Source organism: Rana temporaria, chromosome 1, assembly GCF_905171775.1.
Source record: "Rana temporaria chromosome 1, aRanTem1.1, whole genome shotgun sequence".
Taxonomy (NCBI): Eukaryota; Metazoa; Chordata; class Amphibia; order Anura; family Ranidae; genus Rana; species Rana temporaria.
Window position 1 is genome coordinate 106048343 of NC_053489.1, and position 25013 is coordinate 106073355.

The window sequence follows — 25013 nt, forward strand, 5'->3', positions numbered from 1 at the left end:
TTATTTATATATACTTACCTTTTTCAGATATTTCCAGTTCAGTCATTTGATGCCACTGATGTAGAGAGTAGCGGTCATGTGATAACATCAGTGCCATACTGCATCAGTCCATTGCAAATAAAAGGTGCTGTTTAAGCTCCCATGGGGGTGAGCTCATAATGCCCTCAATCTTCTGAGGACATTGTTTAACCATGCAGACCAAGGGCATCTTGTGGTGGAAGAGATATTATGGGGGAAAACCCTGGACTGAAGCGGAGTATTGTAGCCTGGGGAATCATTAAAAAAAATCCCTGATTGGGTCTCTGAAGACGCAAAATTCCACTTGACTGGACATGCGTGTTACAGTTGTTTTTAACAAATGACTGTATCCTTCAAAGAATAATTATAAAATATTTGCTTTGAATATTCACTCATAAAGCCTGAAAACCTTATCAGTTTAGACGATTACAGGAAACTTGTACTGAGAAATACAAGCTACCTGACTGTTTTTTTTACTTCAGTCCCTTCTAACCAACTGACTCCAAGCAACTACGCAGCCATGAAAAAAATTATAATAAAAAAAGACCAGCATAAAATAAATGTTAAAAATGAATAACATTTTTATTTATTTATTTTAAATGTAAAAAGTACTCCGTGATTACGCACAAATGCAAAAATGCGCATTTGTGTTTGGCACGCATATGTAAACTGTGATTGCACCACACATGAGGTATATCCACAAATTTTAAAGTGACTGCAATCATTTTAGTGCCAGAGTTCATGTTCAACTCTAAATTGATAACCTGTGAAAGCTTTTAAAAGCATCACCTATGGAGAATTTTAGATACCGTAGTTCGTCACCATTTCATATGCGTGCAGTATTTTAAATCTTAACATATTTGGTATCCACTTACTCGACACAACATCAGATTTTTAAATTTTACCAGAAACTACGTACAGGCATACCCCACTTTTAAGTACACAATGGGGTTTATTTACTATCACTGGAGAGTGCAAAATCAGGCTCACTTCTGCATAGAAACCAATGAGGTTCTAACCCCAGCTTGTTCAATTAAGCCTGATAATAAAACCTGGAAGCTCATTTGTTTCTCTGCAGAAGTGAGTCTGATTTTGCACTCTCCAGCGATAGTAAATAAACCCCATTGTGTACTTAAAAGTGGGGCATGCCTGTATTATATTGTGTTTGTGTGCACTAAAATTCTTTTAAGTATTTTTTCCCTGAAAAATTGTTTTTGATAAAATGAATGCGAATATCGCATGACATAAAAAAAAAATACAATACACCAATTTATTCTCCAGGCTTCAGAAAATATATGATATTTGGGGGTTCCAAGTAATTTTCTAGCAAAAAAAATGCTGATGATTTTACCCTGTATGCGACAAATTAAAAAAATGCCACGATTGGCAAGTGGTTAAGAATGCTTTTTGAGCTTCTCTTCTTCATTTATCAGCTTTAGTTAAATTTTCTACACATTTTTGGACAGTTTGAAATGGCAACTATACTGGATACATTTTCCATACAATTTAGTAAACTGTGCATGTTTTGCACAAGAAATCCATTTGCATCTCCATCCCAATGAGTGGATAAAAACACCAAACAAAAGCCAGCAGTTTGCAATTTATGACACTGCTTTCCAGACAATATAGTAAGAGCTTACATTGATATATACCATTCTATACAGTGAATATTCTAGATAAAAGGACACTGACCTGTAAGCTCTGCCACACATTCCATAATTTCCTGCCCCATAAGAGCCTCCAATAAGAACAGTAATTTTGGGCACACTGGCACAGGCTACAGCTGTCACCATTTTGGCTCCGTCCTTAGCTATTCCGCCAGCTTCATAATCACGTCCAACCATGAAACCTGAAAGAAGTAGATTCATTGCTGATGTTACAATGGCGTTATTTATTTTCAGCTTGTGTAATATAAAGCAGAAGTCAGGGTACCAAATATATCAGTAGATGACCTCACATGACTTAAATTCTTGCACCTTAACATCTCAGATCAGCCCCAATTCCTGCACCTTCCCACCTCAGATCAGTCCAAATTCATTCACCATCAGACCTCAGATCAGCTCCAACTCCTGACCCATTACACCTCCCATTACCCCAATTGCTGCACCATCACGCCTCACAACACCTCAACTCCTGCACCTTCACATCTCAAATCAGCCCAATTCCTGAACGTTCACACCTCAGGTCAGCCCCAGTTCATGCACCTTCAAACCTCGCATCACCCCAATTCCTGCACAGTCACATCTCAGACCAGCCCCCAATTCTTGCACTTTCACACCTTAGATCACCCCCAATTCTGGCACCTTCACACCTCATATCAGTTTAAATTCCTGCATTATAACACCTCATATCAGTCACAATTCCTGCAGTTTCACACCTCAGATCAGTCCCAACTCTTGAACGTTTGCACTTCAGATTTGCACTTTTAGAGTGCAGGAGATGCATCTCACAGCAAGTACACAAACACTACTCCAACACCAGTACACGTAGGGACATATTTTCACCCCCTGATCGCCCCCCCCCCAGTTAACCCTTTCACTCTTTGTCACTGTGTCACCAAGTGCAGTTTTTTACATTTTTATTGATCACTGTACTGGTGTCACTTGTGACACCAATCAGTGTTAGGGCAGTTAGTGGTAGGCCGAGGTAGGTTTAGGGTACCCCCCCATATATATGTACCCCAATAAAGGTTTAACCCCTTGATCACCCCACTTAACCCTTTCACTCCGTCACAGTGGCATTAGTATAGTGTACAGATTTTTTTCTTCTGATCACCGTATTAGTCACGTGTGATGTTAATTAGCTAATTAGTGTCAACGTTAGCGACAATCCCAGACAGCATCAGATATTAACCCTTTTTATTGCCAGTAGCACCAACACACACCATACACTTCCCTTACAAGAATAGTGTCTTCACGGATCAATATCTTTGATTTGATCAGATCTATACTAGCGTCCCCAGTAGTATAGTGTTCCCAAAAATGCAGCGTTAGCAGGATCAACCCAGACACCTGTCAGCACCTGTGTTTAGCCCCTCTGCCCAGCCCACCCAAGTGCAGTATCAATAGATCACTGTCACTTACAAAACACATCAAACAAAACTGCAGGGTTAGCAGAGTCAGGCCTGATCCCTGCTAGCATTAACAGTTCATTTTTTTGTAGCGGTACAACAGTCCTTTGACAACCAGGTGCTCCATAACCTGTGAGTCGCACTAGTGGCCAAAATGTCAAACCAAACCAAAGGTACACTAGTGAAGAGGCCTACAGGATGCTGAGCATGACAGATGAGAGCGAGGAGCAGGGGCGTACCTAGAGCATTTGGCACCCGGGGCGGATCCTATATCTGGCACCCCCACGGTAAAATGTAAAAACACCCCACTGCGTCCCCTGCATCCTTTAATATCTCTTTGTAACTACTGTGTACCCCTCTCCACATACCCCTTTACATTACACGGCACCCTGCACCTCTGGACCCCTTTACATTACACAGCACCCTGCACCTCTGGACCCCTTTACATTACACAGCACCCTGCATCTCTGGACCCCTTTACATTACACGGCACCCTGCACCTCTGGACCCCTTTACATTACACAGCACCCTGCATCTCTGGACCCCTTTACATTACACAGCACTCTGCACCTCTGGACCCCTTTACATTACACAGCACCCTGCATCTCTGGACCCCTTTACATTACACAGCACTCTGCACCTCTGGACCCCTTTACATTACACAGTACCCTGCACCTCTGGACCCCTTTACATTACACAGCACCCTGCATCTCTGGACCCCTTTACATCACACAGCACCCTGCATCTCTGGACCCCTTTACATTACACGGCACCCTGCACCTCTGGACCCCTTTACATTACACAGCACCCTGCATCTCTGAACCCCTTTACATTACACAGCACCCTGCACCTCTGGACCCCTTTACATTACACAGCACCTCTATATCCCTTTACATTAGACTGCACCTCTGGACAGTGCAAACCCCTCCCTACAATACAGACCCACCACTACAGTGCAGACCTCCCTACAATACAGAACACCCCCCCCCCCCCACAATACGGACCCACCCCTACAGATCAGACCCCCCTACAATACACAACACCCCCCCTACAATACAGAACCCCCCCACAATACAGAACCCCCCCCCCTCATATACAGAACCCCCCCATACAGATACCACTCCCCTCCCCCTCACATACAGAACCCCCCATATAGATACCACCCCCTACAATACAGAACACCCCCCTACAATACAGAACACCCCCCTACAATACAGAAGCCCCCATACAGATACCACCACCTACAATACAGAACACCCCCCTACAATACAGAACCCCCCCAAATACAAAACCCCCTATACAGATACCACCCCCATACAATACAGAACACCCCCCTACAATACAGAACACCCCCTACAATACAGAAGCCCCCATACAGATACCACCACCTACAATACAGAACACCCCCCTACAATACAGAACCCCCCCAAATACAAAACCCCCTATACAGATACCACCCCCATACAATACAGAACCCCCCTACAGTTCAGACCCCCCTACAATACAGAACACCCCCTCTACAATACAGAACCCCCCCATACAGATACCACCCCCTACAATACAGCCCCCCCCCCTCCCTCATATACATAACCCCCCCTATACAGAACACCCCCCACAATACAGAACCCCCCCTCCTATACAGAACACCCCCCCACAATACAGAACCCCCCTCATATACAGAACACCCCCCCACAATACAGAACCCCCCCTCATATACAGAACCCCCCCTTACAATAGTGCAGAGTGACACCCCCCCTTGCCGTAATGCTGCTGATGTAAAGTGACGATCAGCGCGCCGCGTGCTAGAGCACTTGTACGGAGGAGGGGGAGGCGGTCGCAGCTTCACGCTGCTTGGGTCAGCTGTGTGACTGTCAGACAGTCACAGCCGATAGTATCAGAGCCGCGGCGCTGCGCTGCCATGGAGAAGGGGGATCATTGCGGCCGGGCCAGGTCCCAGGCGGCGGGTATCACTCGGGTACGGCTCGCACGGCACCCCCCCCCCCTGAATAGCCAGGCTGTGTGTTACCTAGTCTGCCGTCAATCATGCTGTCACCACGCCATGCCTCAGTCACGGAAGGGGGGGGGGGGCGTCGGCCTGACACCCCCCCCAGTGTGTGGCACCCGGTGCGGCCCGCCCCCCTCGCCCCCTGCTTAGTCCGCCATTGGCGGGGAGTCCTCACTGTCAGATTCAGGCTCAGTATTTGAACCTGTAGCGAGCGGCACCCTAACAGATAGCTACGAGGATGGAGAATGGGTCCCTGCTAAGGTCAGGTGTACCCGACTTCATTCTTCTGTTGCTGAGATGCAACAACCACATGGTACTCGTATGCAGAAGAGTGTCAGTACTAGTGCCGCTCAACCTTCTGGTGAACTGGCAAGCACCAGCGGTCCAATACACCCTGGTCATAGACAAACCAGCACTGCAGTATGCAGTGGCGAGTCCCATAAGTGAAGTTTAAGCTGCTGCGGTGGGCTAGCACAAATAGTGCCCTGCAGCCACCAAGAGTTAGAACACAGGCCCGTAGTGCCCTTCCCACTACACTTGCAAATCCTGATTGGCAGCCCATAGATTCAGCAGCGCCCGTATTTCCCCCATTCACTGGCCTACCCGGAATTCAGGTGGAAACAGCAAATTTAACGCCCTTGGAGTTTGAGACGTTTTTCATGGAGGATCTGTACGGATCTATTGTGGACCAAAGCAATTTATACGCTGGTCAATTCATCACCCAAATTCACCCCTTGTCAGACAGTTTGGGTGGAAACCTATAACAGTTCCCAAATGTAAGACCTTTCTGGACCTAGTCCTTAACATGGGCATTACTAAAAGGAGAGAGTTGCAGTCATATTGGTCCACTGACCCAATTCACCATATGCACGTGCTCTCTGCTGCCATGGCCAGGGCTAGGTATGAGCTGATATTGCGGTTCATGCATTTCAATGACAATGAACTCTGTCGTCCTCTAGGTGACCCTGGATATGATCAGCTCCATAAAATTTGGCCCCTCGTAAACTACTTCAACAAAAAATTTGCAGCCTTGTTTATCCCTGATCAAGATGTCTACATTGATGAGTCCCTGATTGCATTTTCTGACCGTCTTGTTTTCAAACAATATCTCCCCAGAAAGTGTGCCAGATATGGGGTCAAGATGGATAAACTCTGTGACAGGGCAACAGGCTATACTTGGAGTTTTCTGGTTTACGAGGGAAAAGAGAGAAGCTTGGAGCTTCTCAATTGCCCAGACTACATAGGGAACAGCGGCAATATTGTTTGGGACTTGGTGTCACCCTTATTCAGAAAAGGGTACCATTCATACGTGGACAATTTTTATTCAAGCGTGCCACTTTTTAAACACCTCTATCAATTAAGAGTTGGTGCATAAGAAACTGGAAGCTACGAGCATTTTATGACTTTGGTTTCGCCTGATTTAAACAGCGCCATTGGGAAATTGGGAAAGCATCTCATCACACTGATCTTGCTGTGGTCAGATGCTTTGAGGGCAGAGAAGAGATCTAGAGTCTAATACAGTGATGGCGAACCTTGACACTCCAGATGTTTTGGAACTACATTTCCCATGATGCTCATCTACACTGCAGAATGCATGAGCATCATGGGAAATGTAGTTCCAAAACATCTGGGGTGCCAAGGTTCGCCATCACTGGTCTAATAGAACAAAAAAAAGTACCTGTCACTACCTATTGCTTTCATAGGGGATAGTTACATTCCCAGTGATAATAATAAAAAAAAAAAAAAAAGTGTAAAAATAAAATAAAAAGGCAAAATATTTAATTAAAAAAATTAAAGCACCCCTGTCCCACCGTGCTTGTGCACAAAGATGAACGCAAGTGTCGGTCTCATTTCATATGTAAACAGCAATTGCATGCGAATTATCACAGCAAACGTTAGATCGAGGGCAATAATTCTAACAGTAGAATCACGCTTCCTGGCGACGTCATCACGACAAAACGTACGTTGAGGCGCTTCCTGGTCACGCTACTACCTTCACCCACTTCCGGTTTCAGGATTCCCAGGCGGTAACACGCACGCTGATCCATGCGATTGAGACCAAGTGCGGCGATCGCTTCACAACACACCTGGTTGTAACACGTCTGTCATCTTCAGTGCTGAGGCTTAGGCACTTTTAAAAGTAAGCGCCCATTTGGCCTGTGTGTTTTTTAAAGTATATTTTTATTAAAACTGAATCACGCTATGGCTTGCCCTCTCGCATTCTTTTCCTGACCATCATTCTGGCGGAGTCCTTTCTGGCTTGATCCCATAGTATCAGTACAGACCACGGAACCAAACTGTACTAAAAATCCACCTAACCTTCCTTTCTAATAAAGAGGTCACAGTGGTTTGGTAAGTAGGCACTTACCCTTATTTCCACTGGGTGTCGTTTTTCCATATGGCTATTGTCACAGTGGTGATGGTGTAGAATTTCAAGGAACCATATTCACTTCATGGAGGAAAAAAAACTCCACTTGTAGTGGACTTTTAAGGCGCCAATGCGGCACTTTAATACTCAATATTGCCAACTTACACTTCTTCATAATCACTTCCTGGACTTTTTGTTTCTTACCGCTGGTTGACTATTGCTGCCCATTGCATTGTTTGTTTATGCACTTCGTTTTTCCATTCACTATTGTTCCATTGGATATATATTATTATTGAGCACATGCACTTTATTTCCTAATTGCTGGTTGTTTATGGCACAATTGCACTTTGTATATGAATTGCTTTTTAATTACTTTCACTGGTTATCAATTGTATCACAGGTTCTATGAAAATTGAACACTTGTATTTAATTTCTTATTTACACTTATTTAGCGCCCCCTTATCACTATACACCCCCCACAATTCTAGCAGTAGACCTCCACTGTAAACCTAAAGTGGTAACCTGTAAAGGCTTTTAAAAATGTATGTAGTTTAATGCCGCTACACGGTTGTACATAATTTTAAACCATGTCATGTTTGGTATCTATGTACTCGGCATAAGATCATCTTTTACCAAACATTTAGGCACTATAGTGTGTTTTTAGAGCATTAAAATAAAAAAAAGTTTTTTTCCCCCAAAAATTTCCTTAGAAAAATCACTGCGCAAATACTGTGTGAAAAAAAAAAAATTGCAACACCCACCATTTTAATCTGTATGGTCTTTGCTTTAAAAAAATATATATACAATTTTGGGGTTTCAGAGTCATTTTCTAGCAAAAAAAAAATATTTTTTCATGTAAAGCTTCTAATGTTTTGCATAAAATGCCTGGACAGTTCAAATTCCCCAAAATTAAAATTATTTGGAAAGAAGACAACCCAAGCTATTTGCTGATAGGCATGTTGAGTCCGTGCAACAAGTATAACCACTTAAGGACCGCCTAACACCGATATACGTCGGCAGAATGGCACGGCTGGGCACAATCACGTACCTGTATGTCCTGTTTAAGTGCCCAGCCCGACCCGGTCCGAAGCTCCATGACTGAGGCCGCAGGACCCAATCGCCGCCGGAGTCCCGCGATCGGTCACAGGAGCTGAAGAACGGGGAGAGGTGTGTGTAAACACACCTTCTCCGTTCTTCACAATGGCACTGTCATTGATCGTCTGTTCCCCGATATAGGGAAAGGCGATCAATGAAGTCACACATCCAGCCCCGCCCCCCTACAGTTAGAAACACATATGAGGTCACACTTAACCCCTTCAGCGCCCCCTAGTGGTGAACTCCCAAACTGCAATTGTAATTTTCACAGTAAACAATGCATTTGTATAGTACTTTTTTCTGTGAAAATAACAATGGTCCCAAAAATGTGTTAAAATTGTCCGATGTGTCCGCCATAATGTCGCAGTCACGAAAAAAAAAAAATCGCTGATCACCGCCATTAGTAGTAAAAAAAAAAAAAAAAATATTAATAAAAATGCAATAAAACTATCCCCTATTTTGTAAACACTATAAATTTTGCGCAAACCAATCCATAAACGCTTATTGCGATTTTTTTTTTCCAAAAATAGGTAGAAGAATACGTATCGGCCTAAACTGAGGGCTGTGCCATCTTGGGATTTCATGGTTTCCAAAAGTAGTGAGAAATGAAATCATTAATTTACGCCCTTAGAAACCCAGAAGGCAGTGATTGATTTTTGGGGTCCTGTAAGTGGCTAGGCACCCAAAAAGTCTCACACATGTGGTATCCCCATACTCAGGATAAGCAACAGAATGCATTTTGGGGTGTATGGTAACATTCGGTGCACATTCCCTTTCCATCTGTAAAAACAGATCGTAATAGACTCTGCCTGCATAAAATTCTGATGAGAGCTTCTAGTAACAGAAGTGGCTTTGAGAGGCTGTCTCTAAATGAGTTGCTAGATAATGTAATCTGCTCCAACGCTTTTAAAAAGCTGAGACCCACCATGAAAATTTATAAATAGGCCATGCTGCTTACTCAGTTATTGTAGGTTAAAGTTTTTTTTTTTTTTCCACAATAGATTTTTATTAAGGGTTTTTCTTTACATTACATGCGGATTATTTCTGTCGAGTGGAGTAGCATCATGAACAAAGAAACAAGACAAAGCAAAAGCAAATGTGGCGGTCAAACAACGCCATGCCATTTCTACAGGTTATAACTATACACTATTATCAACAGTAGTTCTCAGGTGCCAAAAGAGGAACAAACCAGGAATTCAGTGATGTGTCTTTCAGAGATGGACCGCTCCGAGCTCCGGACACGCCCAGTAGGGATCCGCTCTGCCTTATAAGGATATGTCCCCCTGTGTGTGTTGTATAGATAAAAAAAGCCATATATATATACACACACACACACACACACACATTATCTGTAAGCGCTTATCAGCGGTCACGTGACACGCCACATCTCCCCTCTCCCCTCATCTCACAGATGCAGCGGGAGGGGCCCAGATTCCCCCGCTGATGTCAGTCTGGAGGAGAGGTGGAGAGAGCCGGTGCATCACTTGATCGCTGATTAGCGATCACAGATAAGGTACATGTGGCTTTTTTTTATATATACAAACACACACAGGAGGACATATCAGTATAAGGCAGAGCGGATTATATAAAAGTACATGATGTTATTACAGCAGCAGCAGGGGGGAGCGGGGGCGGACCCTAACACAGTAGCCAACACAGGAGGACACAGGAGCAAGAGAAGACCCAGCGGGGCTGCGGATGAAGAAAGCATGCAAACTGTACAGGGTGTCAGGGCTCAGCAGCCATGATTATCGAGGACAGTTTACAGAGGGGAGGGGAGAAACTGTCAGGATCAGACAGGTTTTTTAGACGTTACAGGCGGCCAAATGACACAGGACAAGCACTGTTTCATATAACATGCTTTAAAGGCGCAGGATCCATTTTTTTGGGGGTTAACATACACTTTAAGTAACATATTCAATAATATTTTACTATCATCATAAAGACTGAAATCTGAATAATTTAAAGCAACCCTGTCATGTAAATGAAAAAAATTGGCCAAAACAAAAAAAAATAAAAAAATTCAAAAAGCAGGATGTACTGTAAATGCTCACCTTCCTGCCTCACTGCCTGTGCCATAAACCATCACTTATTCAAAGGGAATTTTCCCCCTATGTCTGCTGAGAAACTGACACTTGCAGAAGTGTTGATCTCCTGGGTCACCCGGGATTTGTAATATTTATTTTTTGGGGGGCAAGTGCGGCGCACACCCTGCAATGTTTGCGGTTGAATGCATTTGTCTGCAAAAATTGGGTTAAAACAGATGGTTAGGAGGCGTCGACTTTCTTAGGATCGGGCTTCAGAGGTAAGGGAGATTTAGATTGATGTCCAAATCTACCCTTACTAGGTTTATTATTATTTTTTACAATTGTATTATTATTTTTTTACAGGTACATTTTTATTTTTAATACTTTGTCTTTTTTGGGGGGTGGGGCTTTGAGAGACATCTGTGGTCTAAACAGACACCTAATGTATTTTTCTTGAGACAGAGAAAGACATTGAAGACAGTCCCTTTCTCTGCAGCCTGAGCTGCAACGTAGATGAATGAATAGGAGTCTGTACAGAGACTCCTATTCATTCACAAACTGACATAGTAAACAATGCTTACTATGTGTCAGTGATGAATGAAGAGTGATTGCTACCAATGACTTTGTTCATTCAGGAAAGAAAAGGGTGCATTTATCATCCTGACAGTCACAGACTCACGGATCTCCCAGGCAGCAGCTGCAACTGGCAGGAGGGGGTGGAAGGAATGTCAGCTACCAGCACTGAAGGGGAGAGGGGGGGCTTGGGGGTGTTACAGAATCAGGGATTAACCCTTTAAGCTGTGGATCCCATGTTAATTACCGGCAGGAGAGGCAGAGGAGGAAAGTCGGTAATAGAGCCACAAGGGATCAGTGCTAGCGGGGGGTGGTGAAAATCGCCTGTGCTAGGGAGGAGGATCGGCCTGTTCTAGGGAGGAGGATCGGCGGTTTGTGCAGGAAGGGGGCACTAGGGGTGGGGGGGGGCATTTTAGCAGCTAGCAATAGGGAAGTGAAGGAAGCAGTGGGAGAGAGGCAGAGTGGGGTCGAGGGTCACATTTTAGGTTAATAGCTCCGATCAACGGCTTGGACTCTGTCCAAGCCATTGTCTGTGCTGTATAAAGCTCTCCTCAGCACATGCAGGCATGGAGTCTGTTTCACGTAGCAAACTGATGCTCCAGATATTGATAATGAGGACTGGGAAGATCTATGGAATTATCACTTTTCGCAACTGGTAGCTTGCAGAGGTAGATTAATTCAATGCAAATTGTTACACAGGGTTTATTTACATTGTATATCCCTGTATGTTATGATCGTGCAGGTATCCAACAGTTTTTTTTAATTATCTGTGTTCCCTGCTGAAACCACTGCCTGTGGAAAAGAATTCCATGTCCTTACTGCTCTTACAGTAAAGAACCCTCTACGCCAGTGGTTCTTAACCTGGGGGTCGGATTACGATTTGCCAGGGGTCACCAAACCCTGGGCTATTCCTGAAGCGCGCACCACTCTCCCATCCTTTTCACGGCGGAGACTAGAGGTCACCTACCTGGTGAGGAATGTGAAGTGGGAGGGGCTGGAGGAGACGCTATCTCCTGATTTCAGCATAGGGGTCACTGCTGCGAGACACCACAAAGCCAGAGACACAGTAACATTGCCTGTGATTATATTTGCCAATAAAAGTCCTCACTACAGTTCTCAGATCAGCAAATTTTATCAAGAACACCTAAATGGGATGATCAGAACTCCCTCAGCATTGCTACTCTTCCCATTCCCCCCACCCCCTCAACAAGGAGTAAGGAAAGGAATAAAAATAGAGAATACATGGAAGGGAGAGGATAGAGGGGGAGGAACAAAGAAAAAGGGAGTGAAAGATGGTTAGAGAGAAAGAGAGAAAGAGAGAAAGAGAGAAAGAGAGAGAGAGAGAGAGAGAGAGAGAGAGAGAGGGGGAGACAAGAAATTAGGATAGAGAGATAAAAGGGGAAAGAAAGAGTGGTACATCCTAAAATGTGGAGTGGAAGGGACTCAGGGAGCGCTAAATGTTCATGGGTTAGGGGTGCAAATGACTTGCCTTGCCTTGGGTGCTGACACAACCCACACTACGAAAATAATTTTACTGTTAGGGGTCCCCACAACTTGGCAAATTTTATCAAGGGGTCACGGCACTAGAAAGATTGAGAACCACTGCTCTACGCAGTTCAAGGTTAAACTGCTTCTCTTCTAATTTTAGTGAATGCCTACGTCCCTTTTTAAATTCCCTTTCGCGGAAGTGTTTTATCCCCATTGTGGGGTCACCAGTACGGTATTTGTACATTGAAATCATATCCCCTCTTAAGTGTCTCCTCTCCAGAGAGAATAAGTTCAGTGCTTGCAGTCTTTCCCCATAGCCGAGATCTTTCAGTCCCTTAATTAGCTTTGTTGCCCTTCTCTGAACTCTCTCCAGTTCCAGCACATCCCTTCTGAGGACTGCTGCCCAGAACTGGACAACATACTCCAGGTGCGGCCAGACCAGGTTTTGTAGAGTGGAAGAATTATCGTTTTATCTCTGGAGTTAGAGCCGATTCACACACAGGCAACACGACTTTGGGGGGCGACTCGGCAAGGCGATCTCAAGACGACTTGAGAGGCAACTTGCAAAATGACTTCAGTATTGAAGTCAATGCAAGTCGCCCCGAATCGCCCCCAAAGTAGTACAGGAACCTTTTTCTAATTCGGAGCGACTTGCGTCGCTCCTATTAGAACGGTTCCATTGACTACTGTGGACCGCAACTTGTCAGGCGGCTGAGTCGCCTGACAGGTCGCCCCCCCCAGTGTGAACCAGGTCTAAATCCCCTTTTTATGTTTCAATGTTTTTATTAGAAAAGACATAGTGATATAAACAGACAAGAAGCGTATCTAGTCATTGTACAGTCACAACAGCATTTGGGATTTCAATACCAAGGGTTCCAATGCCCAAAACTCTCAGTTGGAATATCATGAAAACATCACCAAAAGAAAAATTAAAAACAAAATAAGAAATCAAAATAGAGAATGCATAAACTAGCAAAAACCTAATTTTTCCCTCAGCTTCGGATGATTGACCGACAACGATCTTATAATGCGGACAAGCCAGAAAAGATGATACCAGAGCCTAGCAAACCCTACATGGGCTTAATCCGGTCAGACTGATAGAGATATAAAAAGGTAGCAGGGACAATGAAATTAGGGAGAGAGAATAAGATCGAGAGGAAAGAATTAGGAAAGAGAGAAAATGGGGGGGGGGGGGAGGGGAGGAGCCACGGATCGGCATTTCCAAGCCACAGAACTGAAAATTAGAACTAAGCCCCACGCATTCTGGTGTCATTAGTAAGGTAGCAAATCCAAGGATCCCACACCTGATGAAAAAAAATCATTTTATCTTGTGTCAGAGCTGACAACCTCTCATTTAACATCAGCCAAGATAATTTGCCCTTAAGCTGTTCAAATGGGAGAGCAGCTGACTTCCAGTTTCTGGCAATGGTGATCTTAGCCGAAATAAAAATAAATGTCAGTAGTCGTCTGCTGGATTTAGAGGCTTCAACCACCCCACTCCCCAGCAATGCTTGCTTCGCTAACTTGGGCAGGTTTGTTAATCACCTTTTTAATGCATGCCAATATTCTGTTGGCTTTGCTTGCAGCAACTTGGCATTGCATGCCATTGCTAAGCCCGTCATCTACTAGGACCCCCAAATCCTTTTCCATTCTAGATTCCCCAGAAGTTCTCTCCCTAGTGAGTAGATTGCATTCATGTTTTTGCTACCCATATGCATTATTTGAAATTTGCCATGTAGTTGCCCACCGCATTAATTTGTTCAGATACTCTTGCAAGGTTTCCACATCCTGCAGAGAAATTATTGTCCTGCTTAGCTTAGTATCGTCCGCAAATATTGAAATTGAGCTGCTTATCCCATCCTCCAGATTGTTTATGAACAAATTAAATAGGATTGGTCCCAAGGCAGAACCCTTGGGGACCCCACTTTCCACACTGGCCCAGTACTCCATATTTATCACTACCCTCTGAACTCACCCCTGTAGCCAGTTTTCAATCCATGTACTCACCATTTGGTCCATGCTGACAGACCTTAGTTTGTACAGTAAATGTTTATGTGAAACCGTATCGAATGCCTTTGCAAAATCCAGATCGTCTGCAGGCCTTCCTTTATCTAGATGGCGGCTCACCTTCTCATAGTCTGGTAATAGATTGGTTTGGCAACAATGATTCTTCATGAATCCATGCCAACTACTGCCAACGATACCATTCTCATTACAAAAATCTTGTATATAGTCCCTTATCATCCCCTCCAAGAGCTTGCAAACTATTGACGTTAGGCTAACTGGTCTGTAATTCCCTGGGATATCTTTGTCCTTTTTTAAATATTGGCGCTACATTTGCTTTTCTCCAATCTCCTGGTACCATAGCAGTCAGTAGACTGTTCTTAAAAATAAGGAACAATGCTCTGGCAATTACTTGACTGAGTTCCTTAAAGATCCTTGGGTGTAAGCCACCTGGTCCCATTGACTTATTAGTGTTAAGTTTAACCACTTGCCCACCGGGCCTATTCTGGCACTTCTCTCCTTCATGTAAAAATCACAATTTTTTTGCTAGAAAATTAATCAGAACCCCCAAACATTATATATTTTTTTTAGCAGACATCCTAGGGAATAAAATGGCAGTCATTGCAACTTTTTTTCTTGCACAGTATTTGCGCAATAATTTTTCAAACCCCTTTTTTTGGGAAAAAAAACGGTTTCATGAATTAAAAAAATAACAAAACAGTAAAGTTAGCCCAATTTTTTTATATAATGTGAAAGATGATGTTACGCCGAGTAAATAGATACCTAACATGTCACGCTTTAAAATTGCGCACACTTATGGAATGGCGCCAAACTTCGGTACTTCAAAATCTCCATAGGCGACGCTTGAATTTTTTTTACAATATACTATTTCCCGTCATAACGTCGCGCCCGGGCCTCCGACGGTCATAGAGATGACTGTGACCGTCTGGTCACCAGTCATCTCTATGGTTCTGCAGCGAGCGCCGGCCGATTCGCTCTCCGGGCCCCCGATGGCACGGGAGAGCCCGGAGAAGCACCGGATGGCGGCGGGAGGGGGACGTCCCCTCCCGCTGCCTATAAGAACAATCAAGCGGCGGAACTGCCGCTTTGATCATTCTTATTGTGCACAGAATCGCCGGCTGAAGACGGTGATATCTGAATGATGCCTGTAGCTGCAGGCATCATTCAGATATCACCGCACAAATTGTAATACCTTTGCCATCTCTTCGTCTTTTGTACTCCGATTCCCTTCATCATTCTTTATAGGGCCAATGTGATCTGATCTCCCTCTTACTATTTATATACTTTCTTTGGATTTTTTTTAATCTCCTCCGCTATGTATGTTTCGTGTTCCATCTTAGCCGAACTGATTTCACACTTAAATTTCTTGTTGCATTCTTTGTAAAGTTGGAATGCGGACGATGATCCCTTAGCCCTGTATTTTTTGAAGGTCTTCTCGTCTACTTTTATATGCATTTTTACAATAGAGTTAAGCCATCCAGGACTTTTATTAGCTCTTTTAAATTTACTTCCCATTGGGATGCACTGGCTAATACCCTTATTTAATATGTTTTTCAAGCACACCTCTTTTTCCTCCATGTTGTTTGTTCCTCGGATTTTATCCCATTCTATATCTATATGCTCCATAAACTAGTATAGTTTATGGAAGTTGGCCCTTTTTAAAATTCAGTGTCTTTGTATTCCCCTATGTTTCCTATTTGTGTGATTTATACTATAACGAATTAACCTGCGGTCACTGTTTCCTAATTTGCCCCATATTTCCACATCTGTGATCAGGTCTGTATTGTCAGTAATCAGTAGGTCAAGTAACGCATTTTTCCTTGTTGGTGCATTTACCATCTGACCCGTGAAATTGTCCTGTAAGACATTTAGGAAATGGCGAGCCTTGGACAAATGTGCGGTTCCTTCCGCCCAGTCTGTGTCTGGATAATTAAAATCCAGCATTATGATGACACCTCCCATCATTGCCGCTATTCCGAACTGTGATAGGAGATCTGCCTCCCTCTCCTCCCTCTGGTTAGGGGGCCTATATAGCATACTCCAAATTAAATGTGTATCATTTTTAGAGACAGAGCACGCTTTTCTTTGATGGTATTTAATTACCACCGGGTTTTTTGCTTAACAAAAAAGATGGTAAATAAAAAAAACAAAAAACGGTAAAATTCCTGAGTGGTGAGAGAAAAGACTTAAAGTGATACTAAAGTCCTTCTTTTTTTTTTTTTAAATACCAAACATGTTATACTTACCTGCCCTGTGCAGTGGTTTTGCACAGAACAGCCCAGATCCTCCTCTTCTCGAGTTCCATGCCCTGCTCCTGGCCCCTCCCTCCTGTCGAGTGCCCCACAACAAGCAGCTACGCCCCCTATATCTCCTGATTGGCTAACTGACTTTAAGACACAGCAGCGGGAGCCAATCAGGGCCGGCCTTTGCGTTGTGCGAGCTGTGCGACCGCACAGAGCGCCATGGACAACAGGGGGCGCCATGCGGCCATCACAGCTCGCAGCAGAGATCCACGCCACAATCACAGCGCTGGTCGCGAGTGAGAAAATCAGCAAGGGGATCGGAGCTCACTGAGAGCTCCAGACAGAGAGAGAGAGAGAGATGAGCTGGGCGTGTCACAGCCAGCTCTAACATTTCTCCCCTCCCCTTGCTGCCCATACAACCAGTTAAGAGGAGAGGAGCTGCTTCTACTCCTCCCCCTCCTCTCGTCCTTCGCTCCTGTGTCTGCCCCGCCCACTCTTCCCGACAGACACTGTTCTGCTCCCTAAGGAATGTGGGCGGGAAGATTCAAGCCCAGCAAACAGAAGGGAAAGATGGAGGAGTCTGATATCCATCCAGTCCCTCCTGCCAAGTGAGTACTGTACACTGATGTAGGGGTGCCCTTCTTCATTCCCTTCTCTCTCTCTCTTCACCTTTCTTTCTCTCTCCCAATTATCTATCTATCTTCTTTTGTTTATATCTATCTATCTATCTATCTTCCTTTGTTTATATCTATCTATCTATCTTGCGCTGTAGGGTGTGGAACAGGGAATAGGTAATGGACAATAATATTTATGAGTGACTAGTGAAAATATTATTTGGTGAAAACAATATTATAACAGTGAGCCAATACAAGGACAGTCTTTAATGAGCAAGTCTGCACTCCAGGGAGGTCCAGATCCAGTGCAGTCCTGCCGTGCATTAATGTGCTCCAAACGGAGATTAATCCTAATCTCCAATGTAAAAATAAAAATGCAATCAAAAAATGAAGATACGGAAAGTACACGGAAAACAGTCCTGAAGGAAGTATATATGAGACCCTTAGATCCGTAATATAGGTGAAAATAGGATAGTTGAGCCAACACCAAAGTTATATGTAAACACCTTTGGTGAACCCAGCTGCTCACCTCGAGTTGACCACAGTATGTCCAGGTTAAAATGGTCTAGGTGGTTACAATCCACAAATAACACATGTAAGTCTCCATCCGATGTTTAACATGAAAAAACACAAAGTAAAAAGACAAAAAGAGGCTGATGGTGAAATACCGTCACAAAAAAGATATTGGCAAATGGGATCTTGGCGAATGGGAATGCACTCACATGTGAGTGAGAGATCTCAGACTCATATCCACGAGTACCGCACTCGTCGGTCCCTCTATCTTTCCTCTGCTTCTTTCCACTAATTCTCAGGGTTCAGATGCTGGCTGTTTTAATCTCCCCAGGGTTTCTCAGTGTGTGACACTGTCTCAGCTGCTGTGGGCTTGTAGTAACTCCTGTCCCTCTCTCATTAGCTCAGATGGAGCGCTCAGGTGGCGTTTGCAATGTGAAAAGGGGTGAAAGAAACATACCCATAGTATAGCCCAGTCAGCAATATAAACCGATTTTATTAAAAGTAACAATAAAAACTCACATATCAATGCGGAAACTCAGCAACAATCCTTACGAGCGGCGAACTCGTATGTCCGTTCGTCAGATGTTTGTGGTGTGTCCTGCCTACCAATCCCGACGCGTATCGTCACGATCACGTGACTTCATCAGGGGATGATGCCTGAGCTGTCTTCTCCCTCCTCTGCCTCTCTCTGTGGATTTCTGGTCTGGTTGCTTCACAAGTCTGGCTTTAGGTGTTGGCTGTGAATTTTTCAAGACACAGCCAACACCTAAAGCCAGACTTGTGAAGCAACCAGACCAGAAATCCACAGAGAGAGGCAGAGGAGGGAGAAGACAGCTCAGGCATCATCCCCTGATGAAGTCACGTGATCGTGACGATACGCGTCGGGATTGGTAGGCAGGACACACCACAAACATCTGACGAACGGACATACGAGTTCGCCGCTCGTAAGGATTGTTGCTGAGTTTCCGCATTGATATGTGAGTTTTTATTGTTACTTTTAATAAAATCGGTTTATATTGCTGACTGGGCTATACTATGGGTATGTTTCTTTCACCCCTTTTCACATTGCAAACGCCACCTGAGCGCTCCATCTGAGCTAATGAGAGAGGGACAGGAGTTACTACAAGCCCACAGCAGCTGAGACAGTGTCACACACTGAGAAACCCTGGGGAGATTAAAACAGCCAGCATCTGAACCCTGAGAATTAGTGGAAAGAAGCAGAGGAAAGATAGAGGGACCGACGAGTGCGGTACTCGTGGATATGAGTCTGAGATCTCTCACTCACATGTGAGTGCATTCCCATTCGCCAAGATCCCATTTGCCAATATCTTTTTTGTGACGGTATTTCACCATCAGCCTCTTTTTGTCTTTTTACTTTGTGTTTTTTCATGTTAAACATCGGATGGAGACTTACATGTGTTATTTGTGGATTGTAACCACCTAGACCATTTTAACCTGGACATACTGTGGTCAACTCGAGGTGAGCAGCTGGGTTCACCAAAGGTGTTTACATATAACTTTGGTGTTGGCTCAACTATCCTATTTTCACCTATATTACGGATCTAAGGGTCTCATATATACTTCCTTCAGGACTGTTTTCCGTGTACTTTCCGTATCTTCATTTTTTGATTGCATTTTTATTTTTACATTGGAGATTAGGATTAATCTCCGTTTGGAGCACATTAATGCACGGCAGGACTGCACTGGATCTGGACCTCCCTGGAGTGCAGACTTGCTCATTAAAGACTGTCCTTGTATTGGCTCACTGTTATAATATTGTTTTCACCAAATAATATTTTCACTAGTCACTCATAAATATTATTGTCCATTACCTATTCCCTGTTCCACACCCTACAGCGCAAGTATTGCAATTTAATCCTTCTGTTTCACTTCAGTCTATCGAGGTAGACTTTTATATTTGCAGCAGTATTTTTAGTTTGTCCCTCTCCTTTCACTTTTCAGACAGCGCAGGAGTTTACTCTATCTATATCTATCTTCTTTTGTTTCTATCTATCTATGTGTCTATCTATCTATCTCTCTATCTATCTATCTCTCTATCTCTCTATCTATCTATCTCTCTATCTATATTTCTATCCATCTTTATCTATTTATTTATCTATCTTCATCTATCTATATCTATTTATCTATCTATCTATCCATCCATCTATCCATCTTTATCTATTTATCTATCTATCTATCTCTATCTATCAATCCATCTATCTTTATCTATTTATCTATCTTCATCTATCTATCTATCTCTATCTATCCATCCATCTTTACCTATTTTTCTATCTATCTATATTTATCTATCAATCCATCTATCTATCTTTATCTATCTATCCATCCATCCATCCACCCATCTATCTCTTTCTATTTATCTATCAATCCATCTATCTTTATCTATTTATCTATCTTCATCTATCTATCTATCTATCTATCTATCTCTATCCATCCATCTTTACCTATTTTTCTATATTTATCTATCTATCAATCCATCTATCTATTTATCTATCAATCCATCTATCTTTATCTATCTATCTATTCATCTATTCATCTATCTATCTATTTTCATCTATCTATCTATATATCTGTCTATCCATCTTTACCTATTTTTCTATCTATCTATATTTATCTATCTATCTATTTATTTATCTATCAATCCATCTATCTTTATGTATCTATCCATCTATTTATCTTCCTTTGTTTCTATCAATCTATCTATCTTTATCTATCTATCCATCTTTCTTTATTCCTTTGTTTCTATCTATCTATCTATCTACCTTTGTTTCTATACATCTTCCTTTGTTTCTATATATATTCCTTTGTTTCTATCCATCTATCTATCTCCCTCTTTCTTCCCTTTCCTCCCTTTCTCCTCCTTTTTCTTTCTTTCTTTCTTTCTCCCTCTCCATCTCCCTCTCTTTCTTTCTTTCTCCCTCTTTCTTTCTTTCTTTCTCCCTCTTTCTCCCTCTCTCCTTCTTTCTTTCTTTCTTTCTCCCTCCCTCTTTCTCCCTCTCTCCTTCTTTCTTTCTCCCTCTTTCTTTCTTTCTCCCTCTTTCTTTCTTTCTCCCTCTTTCTTTCTTTCTTTCTTTCTCCCTCTTTCTTTCTCCCTCTTTCTTTCTTTCTCCCTCTTTCTTTCTCCCTCTTTCTTTCTTTCTCCCTCTTTCTTTCTTTCTCCCTCTTTCTTTCTTTCCCTCTCTTTCTTTCTTTCTTTCTTCCCCTCTTTTTCTTTCTTTCTTTCCTTCCTTCCTTCCTTTCTCTCTACCCTGACCACGCCAGTTCTCTTTTACCCAATCCCCATCTCCTACCCACTCACCCCCTTTTTCAACCCTCCTACTCCCCTACCCCATGGTTCCCATCCCCTTACTCTCATTTTTTCAGGGGCTAAGAAAGAACCCCAAGGCAGAGCATCTTACTATTGCTACTGCTTGTGTGGGTGGGATATGTGCTGCACCAATCCCTGCTGACCCTCATCTCCTATTCATCCCATGTGATTGGTGCAGTACACATCCCACCTACACAAGCAGCAGCAGTAATAAGATGTTCCACCTCAGGGTCCTTCCTTAAGCCTTGCGGCACTCCGCAAGAGAGCAAAAAACTCTGGAGGGAAAGTCATTCCAGTGTGGATCTAGCCTCTCTTTCCGTCGGAGGCTCCAGCATTCAGAGCGGAGGAGGGTTTACCTTCTTCCTCCTCCACACCTAGTGGATTTGGGCTGGCCTGCTCCACCCACCTCCTCCTGTCCCCCCATCTTCTAATCTCATCTTCTTCTCCAGCCCGCAGCGTGGTGTTGAGAAGGCCCGGGAAGACAGACAGTCAAGTGTTGGTGAACTTGTGTGCCAGTGAGTCAGTGCCAACTGCCGTGAAGTTAGATAGGTAGGTCACAAATGATTTGACAATTGTATTTGAATTTACACCTTTGTGACAGTGAGATTCTGGTAGAAACATCAAATGTAAAAATGATGCATAAACTAATGTATATTTAGGGCCGGTTCACATATATGCGATGTCCGACATTGGGACCAAAGTCACACAGGACCCTTTTTTTGGTCCGCAGCAGAATCGGATTTGCATGGGTGTTCAAACCTATGGATCCGATTCTTGTCCAAACTGACAGATCGCACTGCGATATGCAAACTGTTTTTTCCCTCTTTGTGTATGTTTAGGTGACCAGGGGGCGAGGAATGGAGATGGGGGGGGGGGGCGCCACAGGATTAGCTCGCACAGGGCGCCTGAACACCTAAGGCCGGCCCTGGAGCCAATGGCACCACTGCTGTGTCTCAGCCAATCAGAAGGGAGAGTCCTGGATGGCCGAGGGACTCATGGACCTTGCTGGACAGAGATGGGGCTCAGGTAAGTGTTATGGGGGGGTGCTGGGGAAGCTGCTACACACAGAAGGGTTTTTATCTTAATGCATAGAATACATTAAGATTAAAAACCTTCTGCCTTTACAACTCCTTTAAAGTGTTAATGAACCCACGACAGTACTTACTGTGGAACCTAAGGGGTTAATCCTGTGCATTGTGTAAAAAGGCTGTTAGATCCTGTCTTCTCTGATCCTTCCTTTCTTTCACTGTCCCCAATCCATCTCCTAATAGAACAGAGTCTTGGGGGGCACTGCATATGCTCCATTTGGTGTGTAATGCTAGATAGTTTTTATTTTTTTGCTTGGGCAGGTGCATGTGATCAGCACAGGGTAAATCAGCACTGTCCAGACAAAGTGTAGGGGTCCTGCAGTCTCATAAGACAGTCAGAGGAGAATGAAAACTCCTCCTACAAGCTTTAACCAGACACTGATAGAAGTCATAAGACTGCTATATACTGCTGACGAGAAAAGGTATTTAGCAGTTTATAGTCAAATAATTAAATTTCCATGTTCTGTGTACTGTGGGAGACCAAATATAGTGAATGCAGGTCCTGGGTTTAGTAACACTTAAAAAGGTCTTTAGGGCTTCTGCTGTGCATTGCACCAGAGATCCCGCAGCTAGAGGGGTCAGAGAAAGGTTGTTTTAAAGATCACTTACTGCCTATTAGGAATAGGCAAATATATATTACATTCAAATAGTTAAATATACAGTTGAAGTATATTTGTGATTTTTGTTTCCTGACAAAAGATCTGGAAAGCAATGTGCACATGCTCTCTTCATCCACAAATCCCAGATGTGCCCTTAGGACAATATATTCAGAGAACACAGTTCTGCACACCTCATTCCAATACTTACCTCCTGCATTCTCTTTGGACTACCAGTGACCTTTAACATAGAGTTCCAATTTACAGAATTAATATTGCCTCAAATGCCCTATGCTGCCTGCTAGCTAATCACGCACTTCCCTTCTACAACAAAAAATCTGACATTTGGGGGTGTTGTAATGAAAAAAAAAAAAAAAAACATATTTTCACAGAAAACATTAGTGAATATTTTTATATATTTTTCATATGTCCTTTAAAATTATGTATTTTTTATCATGATATTTAGCCAAGATATTTGGCTTTGTTACAAACTACTAAACCAGCTGCAGGTATAATAGAGTAACACAATGTAGCAGCAACATCTGCGACACTCACCTGTAATGTTCTGCAGGAAAAGGAGAGGAATGTTTCTCTGACAGCACAGCTGAATGAAATGAGTGCCCTGTAAAATGCAAAACAGACAATATGATTGGGCTGTCCTACTACATACAACTGTAATTTTGGTTAAAACCCATTTACCAGGTCCAATGAAAATCACCATATGGGGCCATTCACATTTGCGCATCTAAAACGTTTGCATTTTTACACTTCCCCCCCCCCCCCCCCCCCACAATTTTTTATTTATTATTGGTGTAAAAAGAAGCATTACAAGCGTATGTGATAGTCACAATAGACAAGTATCAAAACAGAAGTATAACTGGTTTCAGTGACATGCATACATTGCAAAAAATAAATGAACACAAAATATCCATCAAGCTCGCATTGCTTGCTTTATCGGAACGACGAGAAAATAATAAAGAGTGAGAAAGAATGGCGCTACCACCTACCGAGATCAACCCTGAGATGCTGAACAAACTCCTGAAGAAGTTTGGCGTTGCCAGCTGTAAATATGTGGACGTATTGGGTTTTGAACCAGATTACCTAAAAACCTTTTCCACACCAGTTTGTGCTGTAGTGCTCACCTTCCCACTAACACCAAAGATTGAAGAGTTCCGCAAAAAAAAAGCAGAGGAACAGAAGGCCAAAAACTTGAGCTCTGAAGTGTTTTACTTGAAGCAGACAATTGAAAACTCTAGTGGACTTGTTGCTTTGATTCACACTGTAGCCAACAACAAGGCTTTTGTGACTTTTGCTAAGGATTCTTCACTGAAGAGCTATATTGATAAGGCTACTGCTGTCTCACCTGAGGAAAGAGGCAAGCTGTTGGAGAAAAATTAGCCATTGTTGTCAGCTTACAAGTCTGTTGCAGCTGAGGGCTTTGTCAGGCCTGCTGGAGGTGAACAATGCAATGTGCTGGTGCTGGTTCCTGTAAATAAGCAGCTGAAGGAGATTGATGGGCATTTTGAAAAGCCTATTGACCACGGACCACTATCTGCATCCTTCCTGGAGAATGCAGTTCACATTTGCAAGCAGTACACTGAGCAGGCAAAAGATGAAGTGCGTTTTTCAGCTGTGGCTCTTATCAAGGATGCATAATATTTTCAATGTCAGGCTTCTCACAGTTCTGTTAATAATGCACTTTTGTTTACCTGACACTTAAGCTTTTCAGCTAATGTTTTACCTGCTTGCCATTCCAACAAATCTTAAGTGCTTTTTCAACTGTTCACCTACCTACAAAAAATGTGCCTGTCTTGATTACTTGTTTTGCACTTCTGTTCAGTAGTTCTGAATAAAATATTTTGAAGTTTGGAAAAAAAAAAAAAAAAAAGAAAATATCCATCAAACGATACTATCAAATGGGGGGTTGGGGTAATCCAAGAGAGGGGAAGAAAAAAAGAGATGAAA

General features: G+C 43.2%; 2 protein-coding genes and 1 long non-coding RNA gene across 3 annotated transcripts in view; 2 read left to right on the plus strand and 1 right to left on the minus strand.

Moving 5' to 3' along the window:
* MCCC2 (methylcrotonyl-CoA carboxylase subunit 2) overlaps positions 1 to 25013 on the minus strand; it is a 131763-nt gene that overhangs the window by 23901 nt on the left and 82849 nt on the right. Inside the window, exons 13-14 of the mRNA XM_040341466.1 lie at positions 23604 to 23670; positions 1711 to 1867 (exon numbers count right to left, since the gene is read on the minus strand). Of these exons, the coding sequence (XP_040197400.1) occupies positions 1711 to 1867; positions 23604 to 23670 (224 nt within the window). The remainder of the gene's footprint in view (positions 1 to 1710; positions 1868 to 23603; positions 23671 to 25013) is intronic.
* LOC120930251 lies at positions 17439 to 21913 on the plus strand. The gene is made up of 2 exons (XR_005747678.1): positions 17439 to 17520; positions 21814 to 21913. It is a non-coding gene; the product is annotated as an uncharacterized LOC120930251 (long non-coding RNA).
* LOC120930242 (ubiquitin carboxyl-terminal hydrolase isozyme L1-like) lies at positions 23989 to 24734 on the plus strand. The gene has a single exon (XM_040341469.1). It carries the CDS (start codon positions 24039 to 24041, stop codon positions 24444 to 24446), a length of 408 nt encoding a protein of 135 aa, XP_040197403.1. The 5' UTR covers positions 23989 to 24038; the 3' UTR covers positions 24447 to 24734.